This window comes from Geospiza fortis, unplaced genomic scaffold, assembly GCF_000277835.1.
Source record: "Geospiza fortis unplaced genomic scaffold, GeoFor_1.0 scaffold138, whole genome shotgun sequence".
Taxonomy (NCBI): domain Eukaryota; kingdom Metazoa; phylum Chordata; class Aves; order Passeriformes; family Thraupidae; genus Geospiza; species Geospiza fortis.
The window spans coordinates 8064356-8081858 of NW_005054307.1; the positions used below are offsets into that span (position 1 = coordinate 8064356).

General features: G+C 35.3%; 1 protein-coding gene across 1 annotated transcript in view; it reads right to left on the reverse strand.

The window, feature by feature from the left end:
• CFAP69 (cilia and flagella associated protein 69) overlaps nt 1-15799 on the reverse strand; it is a 52224-nt gene extending 36425 nt beyond the window's left edge. The window contains exons 1-15 of the mRNA XM_031066760.1: nt 15764-15799; nt 14613-14673; nt 12578-12654; nt 11745-11843; nt 9766-9915; nt 9464-9641; nt 8613-8733; nt 6700-6748; nt 6493-6614; nt 5802-6018; nt 4757-4921; nt 3401-3519; nt 2862-2980; nt 1770-1851; nt 307-499 (exon numbers count right to left, since the gene is read on the reverse strand). Coding sequence (XP_030922620.1) covers nt 307-499; nt 1770-1851; nt 2862-2980; nt 3401-3519; nt 4757-4921; nt 5802-6018; nt 6493-6614; nt 6700-6748; nt 8613-8733; nt 9464-9641; nt 9766-9915; nt 11745-11843; nt 12578-12654; nt 14613-14668 — 1747 coding nt within the window. The 5' untranslated portion in view covers nt 14669-14673; nt 15764-15799. The remainder of the gene's footprint in view (nt 1-306; nt 500-1769; nt 1852-2861; nt 2981-3400; nt 3520-4756; nt 4922-5801; nt 6019-6492; nt 6615-6699; nt 6749-8612; nt 8734-9463; nt 9642-9765; nt 9916-11744; nt 11844-12577; nt 12655-14612; nt 14674-15763) is intronic.
• Nucleotides 15800-17503: the final 1704 nt, after the last annotated feature.

The following is a 17503-nucleotide window of genomic DNA, read 5'->3' on the forward strand; positions in this document are numbered from 1 at the left end:
CTTTTGTAGAAGAAATAAAGCAGTTTAACTGTCTAGCATTAGAAAAGCTGGTTATTGTTCTGTTCAATACTTGGTCCATTCCCAGCTGATCTAGAAAATGCCATATAGGGGCCAGAATAAAATGAAAATAAATGAATAACTAAAATGAAATAAAAAATAAATGAAACTGAAGATATTTTAGGTTTGGTAAGAAATATAAAGTTATAAATGCTGTTATTTACTGTCATCAGAATTCAGACTACAAGAGCAAAGAATGTCATTATTTTACTGGACTGCTCACAGTTCCACATGCATCACAAAACTTACCAACAATCTTTCCATATCGATCACGTTTGACTCCCAAATCCTGCTCCTCCTGTCTCCATAAATGTACTAGAACGTTAGCTGCTGTTTGATCTCTCTTCCCTCGCCAGATACTCATGTGCAAAACGGTTTTAGGGTTGTCAGAAAATTCAATCAAGATTCCAAGAATTATATTGCACAGGTTGTTGTCCTTTACCTTTATCAAGGATAAAGTAAAGAAAGTTTTAAACTGTTCAAAACACATTGATGTCTTCTTTCTGAGAAATTGTGTACTATGTAATCAAGTAACTGCAAGCTTTTAATCACTAGTATTTGCACAAAATTAGCGTATAAGCTTGTACATCCTTAAAGTTTCTGTCATCCTGCTATGCAAAGTTCCATAAATCAAGGAACATGAGGATAGGATCATGTAAGATGCATTCCTGTGTGTACAATTACACAGTAGTTTTTCTGTACATGGCTCCAGGATCATATGCTGGAGAATACACTGCTACCAAGGTTTATTGTTGTAAGTAACAGAACTCTGAAGGCAGAGGCTGAGCAGTACCTCACAGCACACCTTCTGTTTTGTGGCCAGATCTTTTGGCAGCAGCTGAGAGGAGGCAAGGGCTTCAAACTGAGGAAGGGTCATTTTAGATTAAATATTGGGAAAAAATTCCTTCCTTTGAGGCTGATGAGGGACTGGAACAGCTTGCCCAGAGAAGCTGTGGATATCCCAACCCTGAAGGCTGGATAGGAGAGGCTGGAGGTGGCTTTGAACAACCTGCTCTAGTGGAAGGTGGCCCTGCCAGGGGAGTTGGAACTGGGTGATGTTTAAGGCCCCTTCCAACCCCGGCCATTCTATGATTCTGTTATTCTGAGGGTCTGCAGCCTTGCACTACAAGAACATCAGGGGCTGACAGCACAACCAGTGTGAATGAGGAGTGAATGACACAAGGAAGGTGCATTTTTATTTCCTAAGAGTTGAGATGTCTGTGCCAGCTCCATGTCTAAGATCCACAGAAGTAGCTATACACACAAGATATATGTACAAGGTAACTTCAAACATAAAAACTGTTAAAGCCATCAAGTGCTCTTACTAACTTCAATATGAAGAACTGAAATGCTTTTCTAAAGAGAGATGTCATCCAAACTGAGAGCAAAGTTTGGGTTTTCTTTTCAAAAATAGTATAATTTTGTTAAATTAAAACCTCTCTTTGTCAAATATGTATTAAAAAAAAGAAAAAAAGATACAGAGAAAACCTATACAATAATTTCTGAGTAGTATCTGGGTATCTCTCAGGCAGTTAAACATACTTGCAGTTTTTTTGTTTGTGTTGGTTTTTGTTTGGTTTTTTTTTTGGTTTTTTTTGGTTGGGTTTTTTGTATTATACCAGTCTTAGAAGATACTGCAACAAAAATAACAAAATTTGCCATATTGTTTTCCTATTCTTTCATTCTACAAAACCAGTAATAAAAATACCTACTGCCAACAAATCCAGAAGGAGAAAAACGCCCTTTTTTTCAATAAAAGATTCCTCTGCAATGCTACATCCAATGACACAGGACCTTAAACAGAAATAATATCACTTATGTAGAAAATTTTTTATGATTCTGAACATTCTACAATCATCTGATTTATTTTACTGAATTTCATACCATTTGATATGCAATATTCAGGGAATAGAAAAATCATGTTTCATGTGCCTTTCATTTACACCTATAACTAAATATACCCTGCTTGACTGCTCTTTTGTCTCCTGCAGGTGGCACACCTTCCTTGAAGCAGCCTGACAAATTTGGCAGGCTCTCAACGAATTGGAATATGCATTTGAACTGAAACTAACTCAGTAAACGAGTTTAAAATTTAACCAGGTTATGTCCCTAATCTGGTTTATTGTAGGGCTGCATGAATATTTCTGCCAGCAAAAACAAGGGGGTGAGTCAAGCCATACTTTTTTTGGCAACAGTTTGCTTCTCCCAGATTAAAATGATCATAAAGCCAGCATTCATGTTGCTGTTGCTTCTTTATTTCCTCTGCTATGGTCATTAACAGAGAAACTAGAGATCTTTGGTATCAGTATTTTTTCCCAGCAAACACATTTGATTTTTAATGTATTTATCAAACTCTGCCTTAAAACAAAGTTTTTATTTTCCTCCTATGTACTGGCAATCTTTAAAATATTTCTAGCCCAATATAGCCAGTTTACAGACAATTCTTATGTTTACATAGTTTTTTGCTAATATGGGTCTATTCTTGCCTCCTGTTTACCTCTCTAAACTTATTTACAGACTTTAACCATATGCCTCTCTTAGAAAGTCTTGAGTAACTCTGCATGTCAGGAGGTCACTCTGTGTGGGGAGTGAGGTTGTCACACTGAATCCATATTTAGAAAATCTTACATGCAGTGTATTCCATTTCTTTTGCATAATTTTTAATTAGTCAAATTTTATGAAGAATTTTTATACATTATAAACAGAAGAAAGGCCTACATATGCAAAGAAAGGTCATAGCATTGCAGAAAAAATACAAGACTTGACATTTTCCCACGTTACTGCTGCTAAAATACTTCACTAACCACAAGCAGTCCAGCGCACTGAGGAGGAGACAATTGTGGCCCATTCCACTACATAACCTCGTTGGATTCGTCGTTAAGTATGAGACGAGAATACCAATTCCTTCACAGCTGAATAGTTCCTGTTGAAATGTTAATTAAAGCAATGTTTCTTAAGCCATATTTACTAAATTTAAACATGTAAGAAAATATAATGGAAAATGGGAAATGTAAATATTTATATAGCAATAAATTTGGTCCACTTGTTAGAGCAGGAGGTACACATAGGAAAAAAGATTTTCAGTTTTTCCAAAGTTCTAATTCATTTCTTAATACACTTTCATTAATCAATTTCAAAATAATGTAAATTAATAATCAAATAGGTTCAACGCTTGCTAGCGGATTTCTGACTGTTTTTATGTTTTAGCTGGGTCAAGAAACATGACTCATTAACAATGAACTACAACTGACACCTGCTTTTCAATTAAAACACAAAAAAGCAGTCTCCCTTATAAGAAAATATAATATGTTTTGACACTTTCTGCACAGTATAAGATACATACCTTTCTGTCGTTATCATCTTCACAGAGAACAGACAAAATAAATAATATGTCAGCTTGGATTTCCAGTAGAGCAATACTTTCTTTTTCTTTAGCCTTGTCTGCTGCATACTTTAGGATGTCTGTAAATGGATATATTTTATACATATGTATGCCCCTATACACATGTCAAAATTCTATTACAGCTGCTGCTTTTTACAAAACTCAAATTTATATGAAAGGATTTTTAAAGTAAGTTCAGTTTTATCTCCTGTGTTTCAATAATAGCTTCCACAAGTGGTGCACTCTGATGCTGCAGTTTCATGGCCTTTACTCTTGGTGACAGAGTTAATGACAGCAGCTTGCACTGACTTCTCCCTTGTTCAGACTCTGTGCTGCCCCTTAGATTGTGCCAGTGTAAGGAATTCAGGGAACTGATATGAATTAAAGAACTCTTAGAAAAAGACAACAAACTGGTTGCTTCACCCACAGCTTCACAAATGTTTGAACTGACAGTGGAAATGTGGGAAAGAAATGAAATACCACCATGGCTGACAAAGTCAGCCTTGGAACCACTATGTGGAAGAAGGCATTCATATAAAAAATTCCCCTAGAGTAAAAGTTACTTGATTCTGATATGTAAGGTATAGTAATAATTTTTCTTTCACTAAAAGCTGTAGGTTTCCACAGAGTTTTCACTGGAGTTGAACTGAGGTTATAAAATAATTAATTTCTAGGCTTTTTATTAGAACATAGTCTTTGAATTCCAAAGGATCTTTCCTGTTTTGTTTCCTTTAGAGTTCTGAAAACTTTCTGATATGGTAAGAAAAGAACTTAAACCAGCTTGTTTTGGAACTTAAAACCAAATTTAACAGTAGGTATGTGTTACTGAACAAGAAGTGCTCTAAAATTGCAGGAGCAGTGATTAACCAGTTTTAATCTGTTTTTTTTCTTCATGTTGTTCATATAAAGGTAACTTGTTATTATTTTTATTCTATGCTAAAGAGGAGTTGTGGAAAGCAACACCCTGATAGACCTAGGTAGAAAAATACTCATGGGCTGGAGTTTCTGGGGACTGCCACAACAAAAACAAGATCTACCAAATGTAGTAACATAAAGTGAGAAGGGGCAGCTTTTGCTCTGAAATTAAACATCTAGACTTTTAAAACTGTCTGTTTTGCTTAACTCATTCAGTGTGTATTGAAATGAAAAAAAAATTAACATCAAATCAGTTACAGCTTGGATTAATTGGTTGAGGTTTTTTTAGTTTTTCAGCTGTTGAAGGACACGCTAAAAACACAGGACACAAAAACACATGAACATTCTCAGTGTCAACAGAAATGTACTAATTAAAGAAGAGCAATACAAATTGTGCTTTACCCAGTAGCTGGCTAATTGCTCCCTGGTCACACAAATTACTGCTCACAGCATCATCATAAAGGGCCACAACAGATCTCAGAGCTCGGAGGCTGTAGCGCATTTGCGCGAGTTTGGTGCCACGACCACCTGTTCCATGGAAACTGTTACCTCGACCAAAGAAAGCATCTGTGGAGCAATCACAACCAATACTGGTTTTGGCACACAATCTATGTTCAGAATAATGTGCTCAGGAAAAATAAAAACAAAACAAAACAAAGCAAACCCCAAAAAACCCAAAACACAACAACAACCCCCAAACCCCACTGAAGTTAGAAATTATTCTTGTTTAAAACCATGTAGTAAATAAGCCTTTTTGTTTAGAACTATACTTTTTACATGCATAAGAAAGGTAACTTTTTGGTGAACATTTAAAATTATTACACACTTTTTACCCTTACTAGGTTCATGAGCAGTTTTACAAACTCAAAATATGTTAAGTTTGGTATGACATTTAATATCCACTTTTTGATCTCCATTCAACCCAATAAAAAATTTCTTACAAAATTTCTTAGGAAAGCTAGGAAGACATACCAATTTTATGATGAAAAATACCTATCCTTAGAAATCTGGGCAGCAAAACTGAGTGCACTTAGTTCTATTTTTGCTTAGCCCACACTCTTATCTGATGCCCAGAAGCCAGCTGTAGTCTGGAACCTGTCTCACCATGTACGACTCTGAGTTAACATGTCCTGTCTCATGGCAGGAATTCCTGCTTGGACTTCTTGCCACAAGGGAAGGGCCTGGTTCACTTAAAACACAGACAGTAGAGGTGTTTGTCTGAAGGAATATCAATATAGTGGTACACAGGGAGAGGGGCACCAGCTCATCCTTTAGTAGGAAAAAAAAGGTTGGTTGTTTTTTTGAAATATATGCTTCCTCGGTGGCCTATGAAAAAGAATCATTCTGACATCATGAGTTTTACATTTTCCCTTCCTGTCAAAGAATGTAGGTTCAGCTGAACTGTTTTGAGTTTACTTGTGTGTGAAAGCCATGAGTACCCACTGACCTTGGCTTATACACCATTCTAGAAACACAAGGAGAAGAGTATTCGCTTGGCAGGACAAATATTTGTCTACTAACATAGGAGCCACTGAAGCTAAAACAGCAAGTGCATGAAGCTGTAATTCTTCATATTGGGCAGCAGACCAGTCAGGAAATCCAGACCTTTGATTTTGTTTTACATAATAAAGCAAAGCTGGGATCACATGATTTTCACTGAGGAGCTGCAGAGTCCAGACAAAGAAAAAGAGAGACAGCTTATAGGTTTCACATGCAAATAAGAAAAATCTAAAGGGTGAGTCAACTTTATCTGTCCTACAATAACAAAATTAATTTTTAATTCAGAAAATATGTAATGAACACTACAAGTACAGGCAAACTCTTTTTATATTCTGTAGCTTTCCCAGAGACTGTGGTTTGCTAAATTTTATTATATTCTTCAGGTGTATTTCAACAATGCTCTGCAGTCACTTGTCAGCAATTTCCCTAGAATGGTCTAAGTTTGTAACTTTCTAAAATAGAAACTGTACGCTACTTTTCAACAGCAGGGCTTGGTCTGAAGCTATGTATTAAGTCTTGATTTGGAGAACAGAGAATTTCAGTGTACTGTACTATGGTAGATGGAAAGATAACTAATATTCTTGTGATTCTTTTTTCTTTTTTTTTTTAATTATTATTTCTGTTCTGTTACAACTTACCTGTGCAGCAGATGGGTCTTTAGATAAGATTCCTATTATATTAAATAGTAACTTCTTCATCTCAAAATCCTCGTAGGAGTAGGTAAGTTTAAAACCTTTTACCAAAGGATTGTGAAGTTTAACTATGATGGAAATGGTAGATAAGTTACAAAAAAAATCATAATTAAAAGCAAAAATTGTGTAATTATGCACTATGGAATCTCTTACCTTCAGTACATGTTGCAAGTACTATTAAGATCTTTGCAAATCCACTTTCCTAATAGGCATTCAAAAAACACACATTAATTAAATTGCAGTGAAATTAAGACTTATGATTTCATTTTGGCTTGACTTTTTTCTTCAGAAAACAGAATTTAATGTATCCTATGTCAGAATAAACAGAATTTTATCAAAGAATTGAACAACCATTTGGACATTATACAACAATAACTAACTACAGTCCTAAGGGTACAATTAGTTAAACCCATGTTTCATTCAGTACAAGTCTGAACTTCTGTGGGGAAGTCCCAAACATTTGTATTCACTACTATAATCTCACACAAAAAATATTCTCAGTGCTTTTAGAGCTGTTTTTTTAAAATGCATTTGGTCATGATTTACATCAGGGTCATCAGTACGTATGAAAACTGCATGTATGGGCAAGAAGAATTTACCAATACCACATATGAAAAGTTCAGAAATAAAATCTTGTAAATCACAGCTCCTAGAGAGCTAACAGAAGGAAAATAATGTCTAATATAACTATGGATAGGACCAAAGCCAGGAGGTGTCTATGCAGCACATTAGAGGCAAAGGAGAGTTGTTTCTGAGGTAAGCAATTAGCAAACAGGTTTTTTTTCTAACACAAAGATAATAATATCATGATGAACTTTCCATAAATTTTACAGTGTGCTTGTGATGAGAAAACTGATTTGTGAACTATATAAAATATAAGACTAACTTTTCTGAAGTTGCTTGGATAGTATATTAAGAAGAAAAGGGAACATTCTGAAGCAAATTGCTATAGTATTATCTGTAAGGCAGAATTAAATAGTAATGTTAATGTTTTTCCACCTTATATTTATACCTTGTAAAATCTCTAGGTAGGCTGAGAGTAAAAAACCTAAATTAAATTGTTTTAATATTTTCTTTGCATAGAAACAATTTTTCTTCCTTTTAGTATAAGGAATTAAAAATACATATCTGGGTTCCTTACTTTGTAGGAATACAATGCCCTGTTTCTACAGCCAGATAAACAGTTTGAATGTTTTAGATATTCAATATGTTGCTGCAATTGTATAACAGATATTTCATACTAGTTGGTGTTAAATGAAAAGCTTGAATGAAAAGTCTGTAATCTTCATTTAGTAATACAGCCAATTGGTGAACTTCTCTTCAAAAGGAAAGTAATATATTCCTGAACAGCTAATTAATCCACAGGGATCTGACTGCTTAATTATTCAGTATGTATGTCCCAACTTCATTTGAACCTGTAAATCTCAAATGTAAAACAAGAGACTAAAGCAATATTAACATCTATATAAAGTTAATTTCTCTGCAAGTTTCTCATAAAAATTCTGGAATGTTACAAAAAAATGAGTCATCTACATTTCAGGCAAGTCATGGTAGTGCATTACGTGACGTAGTCTTTAAAAAGAATTTATGTGCCTCTTATTAACTGGACCTAATTATTTTCTCAGAATCTTAGAGCTCCTGAGCTGATTTTTGCACACCCTTCTTGTTCCCAGTTATGAGGCACACACTGGAATTGAGTCATCTGAATATAGCTTACATCTTCAAACAAAAAATGAGATTTAGCGCAAAACTTTTTAGGAGAATGGCATATTCAGGAATCTATACAAGAATACAAGAATTAATATTAAATTAATGTTAAAGTGATTTTCTAAGAATTAAATAAGGTTGATAGTATTCTGGGCTAATTACCTACAGATTTTAAGTCTCTTTGAGGCAAAGACAACTACAGAAAGAAAAAATGTTTTCTTGCTCAGCAAATTCAAGAAAGAAAAAAGCACTGGAGACACAGGAGAAATAAATGTTAGAACCCAAATGGGGAAGAATACCAAGCTTATAAAAGCAAAGAAGAAGCTATTAGTGTCTGGAATACAACTCTAAATACTTACAATCATAGGTACTGCAGGGCTTTCAGTTAGTAAGGTGGCAATCACCAAGAGATCATTCCGTAGCTGATGATCGCAGTGCCGGAAGCCAAACACAAGCTCTACAAATGCCTCTTTCAAAGCACTTAAAAGAAATGCATTTTACCTTTTCCTTTGATATTCTAATGTTGGACAGCTCTACATGTATGAATCCTCATTCAGCATCATACTTTTCAAAGCCTTAGGGTTTAACTACAAGAGAAATAGCTTAAAACTTAATTATGAAGTGGATTCCTTTGCGTACGACTAGACATCCCATTTATTTGTAGATGCAAGATGCATGTATTAAAAATTGCATTTTCCACTGTTTGTGTTATAACTAATTAATACAAAGACACAGTATTTACTCACATGTGGAACTGGACATTGCTGAATGATTATTGAGAAGGAGTAGTCTAATCTTAAATAGTCTAACTCACTAAGGAAGAACCTGTTATTTACTCCAGCAGAGGATCTAGAAATAAACCTTGTATATCATAGCATAGAAATTCCTTGTAATTTTGTAACATCAGCACTTCAACAGTGAAGGAATACCGGCCTGTTAAGCCTAACGTGGGAGCTTCAAAATGCTGCACTTAACTCTTCTATTGTACAAAGCAATAGATAGAGCTATTCCTCCTGCACTATGCAGCAGTGCACCTTGTTCTTGCCCTGTAACAGCAACTACTATCTTAATACTGAAATCTTAATGAGGATGTAATCAGAGATCCATTTGCATTTCCCTCAGTTAACTTCAAACAAAATACTACACAACAGAATGCTCCAGATGTCTCCACAATGACAAAATTAATTCATTAAATGCTCCCTGTACTTACTGTACACATTCCAAGCTTCTGAGCTGATTAACAACTTCTTCTTTTGAGGCTTTTTCTAGCAGGTTCCATAGGATCTCTGAGGAACGGAACAGCAGCTGTCCTGAGGGATCAGCACCATTTAGACACAAACAAAGCCTGCTGGCTCCTCCGACGTTCACCATTTGTGCACAACTTTCTCCTGAAATTATGTAAATCAGAGTAATTAATTCTCTATAGGTCAGTAATTGTTTCAGGCATGTTCAGAGAACAAATGATTTAAGATCAATGGTAATAAGCTTATCGAAAGAACAGTTTGTACTAACCAGAGGTGGAAAGATGCTGGAGAGCTTTAAGTACCCACAACTTCTCAGTAAGTTGATTTTCAACTAATGTTAGTGACAAAACAAGGATTTCTGCTAATCCTCCTATTTCAGCCATCCGGATTTTATAGTTTGGACTTGTTGGCTGGTAACCTGTACATACAGTAGCTTTAATTAAAATGCAGTAAATTGCAGTAAAATTAAATGCAGTAAAACCCCAGAATTTTGATTACTTCATAAATTGTTCATACTTTTTAAAGAAAGGATTGAAAATCAAGTATCATATTTCAAGCAGTTAAGAAAAACAATCCAATACTCAAGAGCTGCTTTTCTTATATTTGAATAGTGCCTATAAAACATCCAACTGACTCACCCTCAAGCAGACTTTAATGCTATAGAAACAAATTACTTGCTTAGAATTTAGACAATGAAAGCAAAAGCAGGGCTATAGAAGTGAAAAACTTTCTTCAGTCATCAGTAACCTAGTTCTCTTCAGTAGCCTGTTGACTAGAGAATTATTGCATTCTATCATCATATTACTTAAAATAGGTGAATCCAAACTTTGATTTACAAGCTTGACTTTCTATTGTGTCTGTGTTTTTACTTTTGTCCATGCATATGCAAATCTGTATTTCATTACTAAATTATGGTGAAGGTGAAGCATTGAGAAAATAAATTCATATTTATGCTTATATTATGATAACTCATGAGAGCAAAGTTTATTTTAAGCAGCTTAAATATACATACATGTGCATATATACACACTATATATATATATCAAATTTCATAAAGTACAAGATTGATAAATACAGATAATGCACATGGTGAAATGAGGTTTAACTAAGCACACACTCTGACAGGCTCCAAGTTGATATTACTTTACAGATAAGAGAACTCTGCAGGGTCAGACTTTGGCAAGATGTACATATATTCTTAGAGATTAACTATTTGACTTAAAAAATCAGACTGAAACACATTCTTCATTTCAAGATAACATATTCTATTTTCTACATTGGAAGAAGAAAAACAAAATTGTTCAATAACATTCATTTATCCTGATGGAATTATTTACAGACACAGAACTAAATGCACACATGGCTACGTGCAGGATTTGAGTCTTGTTTGTGAGGTAAAAACAGATTTGAATGCTTTCCCATTTCTAGAATTTTGAAAGGGTTGTAGTAGCAGCAGCTTCTTTAGGCCTCCTAAAACAGATGAAAACTTGTAAAAGGGCACAGGATTAGTACCCCACTGCAGGAACACAGCAGGGAGCACAGTGACATCAAGCATGCCCCTTGACCTGCACTCCCAAGCCACACTGTGGCAATATTCACTTGAGGTTGGCTGCCTATTAACAGTGCAGTCTCAGAGTGCCCCTCTGGGAGGGATCCATGACTCACTTCACCTGACCACAGTCTCTGGCACCATCCTAAGAGTCAAAGGAATTATATAATAGTGGATTCTGATCATGCCTGAGTTCATGCATAGCCTAGTTCTGCAGAGATCAGTCACAGCATTTATTCAAACCTACGCTCAAAGGTGTCCATATAATATGAACTCAATCAAATTTAAACAGATTCAGATCTATCCCTCACAACACAAGTGAAAGCAGAGCTGCTTCTCTCCAGGCTACATATAAAAACCTGAAAACGACATTTCCCTTCTTATAATTCTGATCCTAACTGCTTTTTTTCCCCTCCATTACCCACATTTCAGAAATCTTGTATCACTTCACATTTTCTGGATGCTATTTAATGATAATTTTAAGTGTAATAATTAATTCCTTGTACATTGATGAACTTATTTCAGATTTAGAATATGCACCTCTATAAAAGCATGTTAATTATATATTTGCCAATGTTATATATTTAATATATGAGATACAGTGACCATAGTTATAAAGAAATATTAATTGATAGCTAATTAAAAGAGGCATTTCAAAGTAGTTGGGATCATTAAAAAATAAAAATACCCTGCTTTACCTGAAAGTAGTTTTCCTGGTAGCTCCATATTAAAAAAATTAACAACACTCTTACAGATTTGTATTCTAACCTGAGAGCTTTGAATGCTCATCAAGTAACCTGTCAGAAAGAGAAATAAATGTAATTAACAGACTTTATAATTTTTTAGAATGTACTCTTAACACAGTATTCTTCTTTTTACAGCACTTAGTATTACCTACAAATTTGTAATTTCATGCAAAGTTTCATTATAAAATATTCAAGAGGCAGAGACTCCCACACTGGAGAGGACAAAGGCATCTTAGAGGAGTAGCCTAAGTTTAATCAAAAAGTTACCTTCTCTGTTTTATGGCTACAGGCACTTACAAGGCACTGGATGGTATTCCAGAAGTTGGGGAATTCTGAGGAAAACTACTAAGCTACTACACTAAGCTGTTATCATCACTACCATGCCATTAGAAACTCTTCTAAGCAGATATGATATGAAATAAAGGGAGCATAGAAGCAGGAAGGATACATGTTCCTGGCATCCCAGGTTTCAGTGTTTACAGTGACACCCCCATTTCTCAGATCAAAATGAAATGGAACAGGCTAGATACATGTTTACTTCTTCATGCGCACTAATAACATTTTCTCATGTAGCTTTTGATTCTGCTAGCCAATCTTCAGGCTAGCTGCAGAGCAAAGTAAAAACTGTTTCTAATATGAAAAAATACAGAGGATTGAATGAATAATTTAAAGAAATTATCTACATTTACTAAGGAGTAACAATAAATTAAAATCATGCTAATAATACAGTTGATTTTATTGTGGCATAATAATAATTTTATTGTGGCGTATCAGGTTACACTCACCCAGTTGTGTAATGGATTGTGAAACTTCAACGGAATAGTTTGCTTCATCAGATGATTTCCTTTTTTGAAATGGTAACCTGCAAAATGAAATTTTAAAATATTATAACTATGTAATAGTTAATTAAGCCACCAGAAAAATTCAGTAGCTCTTCTCTTCTTCCTTGATAATTTTTTCAGATAAGGACACATTTTCTAGGATGAATGCACTCTGCAATGCTGATTCTACACTGAAAGCTTAATAATCTGCAATTACATGTTGGAAATTAGTGGTACATGTTCATAGATAATATTTTAATAATTCAAATATGATGCAACAAGACATGCTGAATAAACAAATGTCATTTAAATGTGGAAGACTAAATCCTACAACCTAGGCACTATCAGGCTATTACAGAGCTGGGCTATGTACAGACATGTGCAGAGGTGGAAAAAAGGGATCTTATCTATGGACAAGACCTCTTGAAATGGATAAAAGTAAACCAAATAAACTGACTCCAAACAGCACAACAACAAATTTATTTTTAAAAATGGGATATTAATAAATACTCAATAACATATTCAAAATACTCTGATAGACATAAACATTTAAGTGCTAAAAACTGTCTGACAGTAAACATTACAATATTATGCTAAGGTCTCTACAGTACATACTGTGGAAGCAGCTTTCCAGTAAGTTTACCTCTGTAAACACTGCCAGAGGAAAAGAAAGGAAAGAACAAACAATGGAATAAATGCTGGGAGAGGCAGGGGAGGGAGAAAAAAGACATTGGAAAAAAAGAAAGTGCGAAGAAGACAGGTAAACAGAAGCAGTTACAAAAGAGTGGAATATTTTACTGGAGAAATTAATGTATCTGAACCTGAATCCTAAAAAAAAACCAAAACAGCCCCTGCCTCTGCTTAAAGGCTTCTCTGTCATATGAAGTAGTAGTGAATTGTGGTGGAATTTCCACAGTACAGAAATTAAAGCAAAACCCAAGGGTGCAATTTTCCAAAATATATTCATTGCAGAAACCACAATTAGCGCTGAACTGCTCTAAAAGAGGAAAAGTCTCACAGATCCATTTTATTGACTTTATACACTCATTCTCAGTTTTGTCATGCTTCTAGCAAACACCAGACAATTAAACTCCGTGATGTACCTCCTCATTCCCCACTGTGTAGCAGCAAAGAAAAGCAGTACATCTCAGGGTGCTTAGGAAACTAGAAGATTCAGCTGAGAAGTTCTGTGTTTATTAAACCTAACAGTTGAGAGGAAGCTATGTAAAAATTTATCTGAATATCTCTTTTACTATGCCACTAGTTTTCTATCTGGTGGTTTGGGGTTTTTTTTCCTTATTCTCCTGAAATGAAATTAAATACAGGAGTAACTGTAGCTACTAGCATACCATAAATAACTGACTGAATTATTGAGGAGGAGAAAACTACTGACAAATGTAGATAACACCTAAATTCTATTCTACAGATTACTTAAAATATAGTATGACAACAAAGATGCCCAAAAGTTCATGCAATACATGTTTAAAGTAAATATAAATCCTAAATCCTGTTGACCTGCATTCTCTCCTGTAATGTGGCTTGTCATTTTGTAATGCTTACCTTTTGCAATGCTTACCTTTGTGTCCCCCTAAGTTTTTAAACTCACTTAAGAGCTTGTCTGAAGCGGCAAAACACATCTCAGTAGCACTCAGCTGCTGAATTCTTTGAGGCCAGCAGTCCCAGATTGACTTAGGCAATAAGAGACCATGGGGAGCCTCACTTCCAAGCAAGCTGGGGCCCAATACAACACAGTTTTGAATTATGTAACATCTAACTGCACAGATACTGAACTGTTAAAATAGGTTCTTCATCCATGTCACCAGAAACTGGACACAAGTAAAAGATAATTGATGAAAAGGAAGGATGATCCAACGGATACCTTGCAGCTACAGGTGCTTTGTAGATAAATGCTGTATGGATATGCCAGTTTCCTTAGAAAATGTATAAACCTGTTAATAAGCAGTATTTAAATCTCTAAAAGAGGGGCTGAGGTACTTACCCAAACAGTTTAATAAGTTCACATAAAGGCTCAGTGAAAGCTTCTTGTTCATACATTTTGTCTGCACACAGGTTAAGAACTTCAGTAATTTGTGCAACATCCTTAAGGGGCTTTTAATGTGAAATTAAGGAAATAAAATCATCTGTACCACTATAAATCAGCAGAAAAAGCTGAAAACCGTGCTCATCACACTTCAAAGACACAGCCAACAAAAAAGAAGACCAATATTTACAGAGTTAGGTGTTTTAAAAGAAGTATGTGAGTCAATACTTAAGCTTTTCGAAGCAGCCTTACTTTTACATAAGTACAACTTTTGCAAATCTGATTTAGGTGTCTTCCCAGCTGAACTCACTGGAAGCTCAGCACAAAATTTCTAAAAATGGAGGATGAAAAGCTTTTACATCACGATGCCAGATTTGCCTATCTAAATTCTGAGACAGCCTTGTGATATTTAAATTATTTTCTCCTCTAGTCCCAAGTGACTAACTGAAATTTGAAAATCTGGACCCAAATACATATGGAGATTATTTAATTTAAGGGTAGAGGCACAAAATCAAAGCTGAATTAAGACTGAGAAGTTACTACCAATCCACTGTCTCACAGAAAGTGCCTTGAAGTACACAACTCAGTTGTAATGTGATGCCTTAAATCACTGTGCAGTTATCTGAACTGTATGAAATTAATAACATTTTTCCACATATCAACACACTCCTTAGTACTTCTCATTATTGGAACCTTTCAGTTTGTACTGTAAATATGAAAAAAGGTTTCAGATAAATTAGTCTGACTTCATCTTTCTTTAAAATGTCTCCTTACTGGAAGTCTCTTTTATCTTGCTATTTTATCTTATGCTTTTTAAGTAGTGGCAATTATTATGCTTTTCTATTCTGAGTTTAAAGTACACCAGTTACATTTTGAACACTTTCAGCCACTGTACTATTGAATTTTGTGACAAATGAATCTAATATCCAAGAATCTTGCCAACCTGCCAACCTTGGCTGTGCGCACACAAGGAAGGCAGTGATGAGAATGTACATCCCTATTCTCCCCAGGGAAGCACAGTACAGCATCAAATACTTTACTGAAAAGTCAGACTATTACCATACATAAAACACCATGACTTTAGAATTCTAAGGTGGCAAAAAGGATACAAATCCATTTTCAAAATGCTTGACTACCTTCTTCAGAGTTTTTAGCTGCTCTTTTTCCAAATCTTTCTTAAATAAAAGAATGAAAAACAGGTTTTAATTGCAGTTTGCCCAAGAACCTTAAATGATTATGTTTATGCCCCTTTTAAGTTTAAATGAAAGTGGAAACCAGATTTGAAAGTTTACAAGACACAACATAGTTCTCAAAGTTCTTTGAAGCAGGATTAACTCCATGATGAAGCCTCATTTCTAAGTATGAAGTCTGTTCTCTTGTAACTGAAGAGGCTTTCAAAAACTCCTGTTCAAACGTGTTGACTCCTTCTCTTAAATTCTTTGTGATTCTTTGTAAAGCAGCTAAGAAAACCAAACCTATCTTACACACAACATAAATGTGTAAGCATGTAGGTCTAGGTGGCTCAGAGGGCTCTGCACCACTAGGAAACAGCCTTCAAATTCAAAGCTGAAAACAACTGAAGTGAGGATATGTCAGGCCGTGTCAGTGATGTGCAGCTTTCATTTCAGCTCTCCTGAGCACCTGCAACTTGAGGCAGGCCAGGAAGTTGTTTCAGGACTCTACAAGCCCAGAATCTTACAGGCATTTTATCATATCTACATATCGTATCTACAGAAGCAGTAAACAATAACATCTGGCACTTTTTTCTTCAGTCATTAAGTTTATTATATCAGCTCTGTATTAAAAAAGGGGAAGAGGGGAAGATATAACTACTACTCTGTGGGACATTAATTTAAAATGTGCTAGGTTTCATCAGGTCCTTGTTTAAGAGCATAAATTATCCATATTTTGGATCAAAATTATTTGATGGCTTAGTGAATTTAATCTGCCAAATCATCTTGTGGAGACTAAAAATCATCTGTGAAAGCCCATGAGAGATGATGCTACTCCTTTATATGTGGGTAGTTGTATTTATTCTTCAACATTGACCTTTGTATATTTCACCTTCATTTAAAATCGTCTCCCTGGAGAACTGTTAGCAGTTAACTTGGGAAATTACATTAATGGCATACTTTTAATAAGGTTCTATGTACATCTATTTCCCAGCTATAGTTTTCAGTACTCTAAAATTCTAAAATATGCTAGAAATTCTTCATGTCTAGTTTTTGAATGCTCATGCCTTTGTCTTTTTTTAAGTTCCTGTGTGATCTTCTTTTTCTCTAGGTATTTTTTTAATATAAATCCATAACTGACTAAATTTTAAAAAATAACAATTATCATCTTTAGAAGCATTCAAATACCAGAAGATATACTCATCTTTGTGCTCTGTAGCTCCAGCCACCTGTGTTGGATATAATAAACCCATCTGAATTTATTCAGGGTGGGTGCCAAAGTAACTGTATAAAAAATTTGTCAAAAGCCCATTATCACCTGTGTAACAGAGTTAGCGAGGAAGCAGGGTTACTTACTGAGTCCGAATCTCCAAGTAGTGCAATGACGTGATTCAAATCCACTGACCTCGACTGTGCATCCTGAAAAAGCAACACTTCTAACCTTTTTTTTTCTCTCGATTTTGAAATTTTGTTTTTAAGGCGTTTAAAATGTGAAATAGCCGTGTTAAACCAACATGAATTTACTCAGAGATGGGTAAATTCAAGCACACATCGGGGTTTGTTCTTAGCCCGAGAAAGACGGCAGGGCAAGGCACAGGGCAGGGCGCAGAGCAGGGCACAAGGCAGGGCACCGGGCAGGGCACAGGGCAGGGCCGGCAGGGCAGGGCAGGGCAGGCA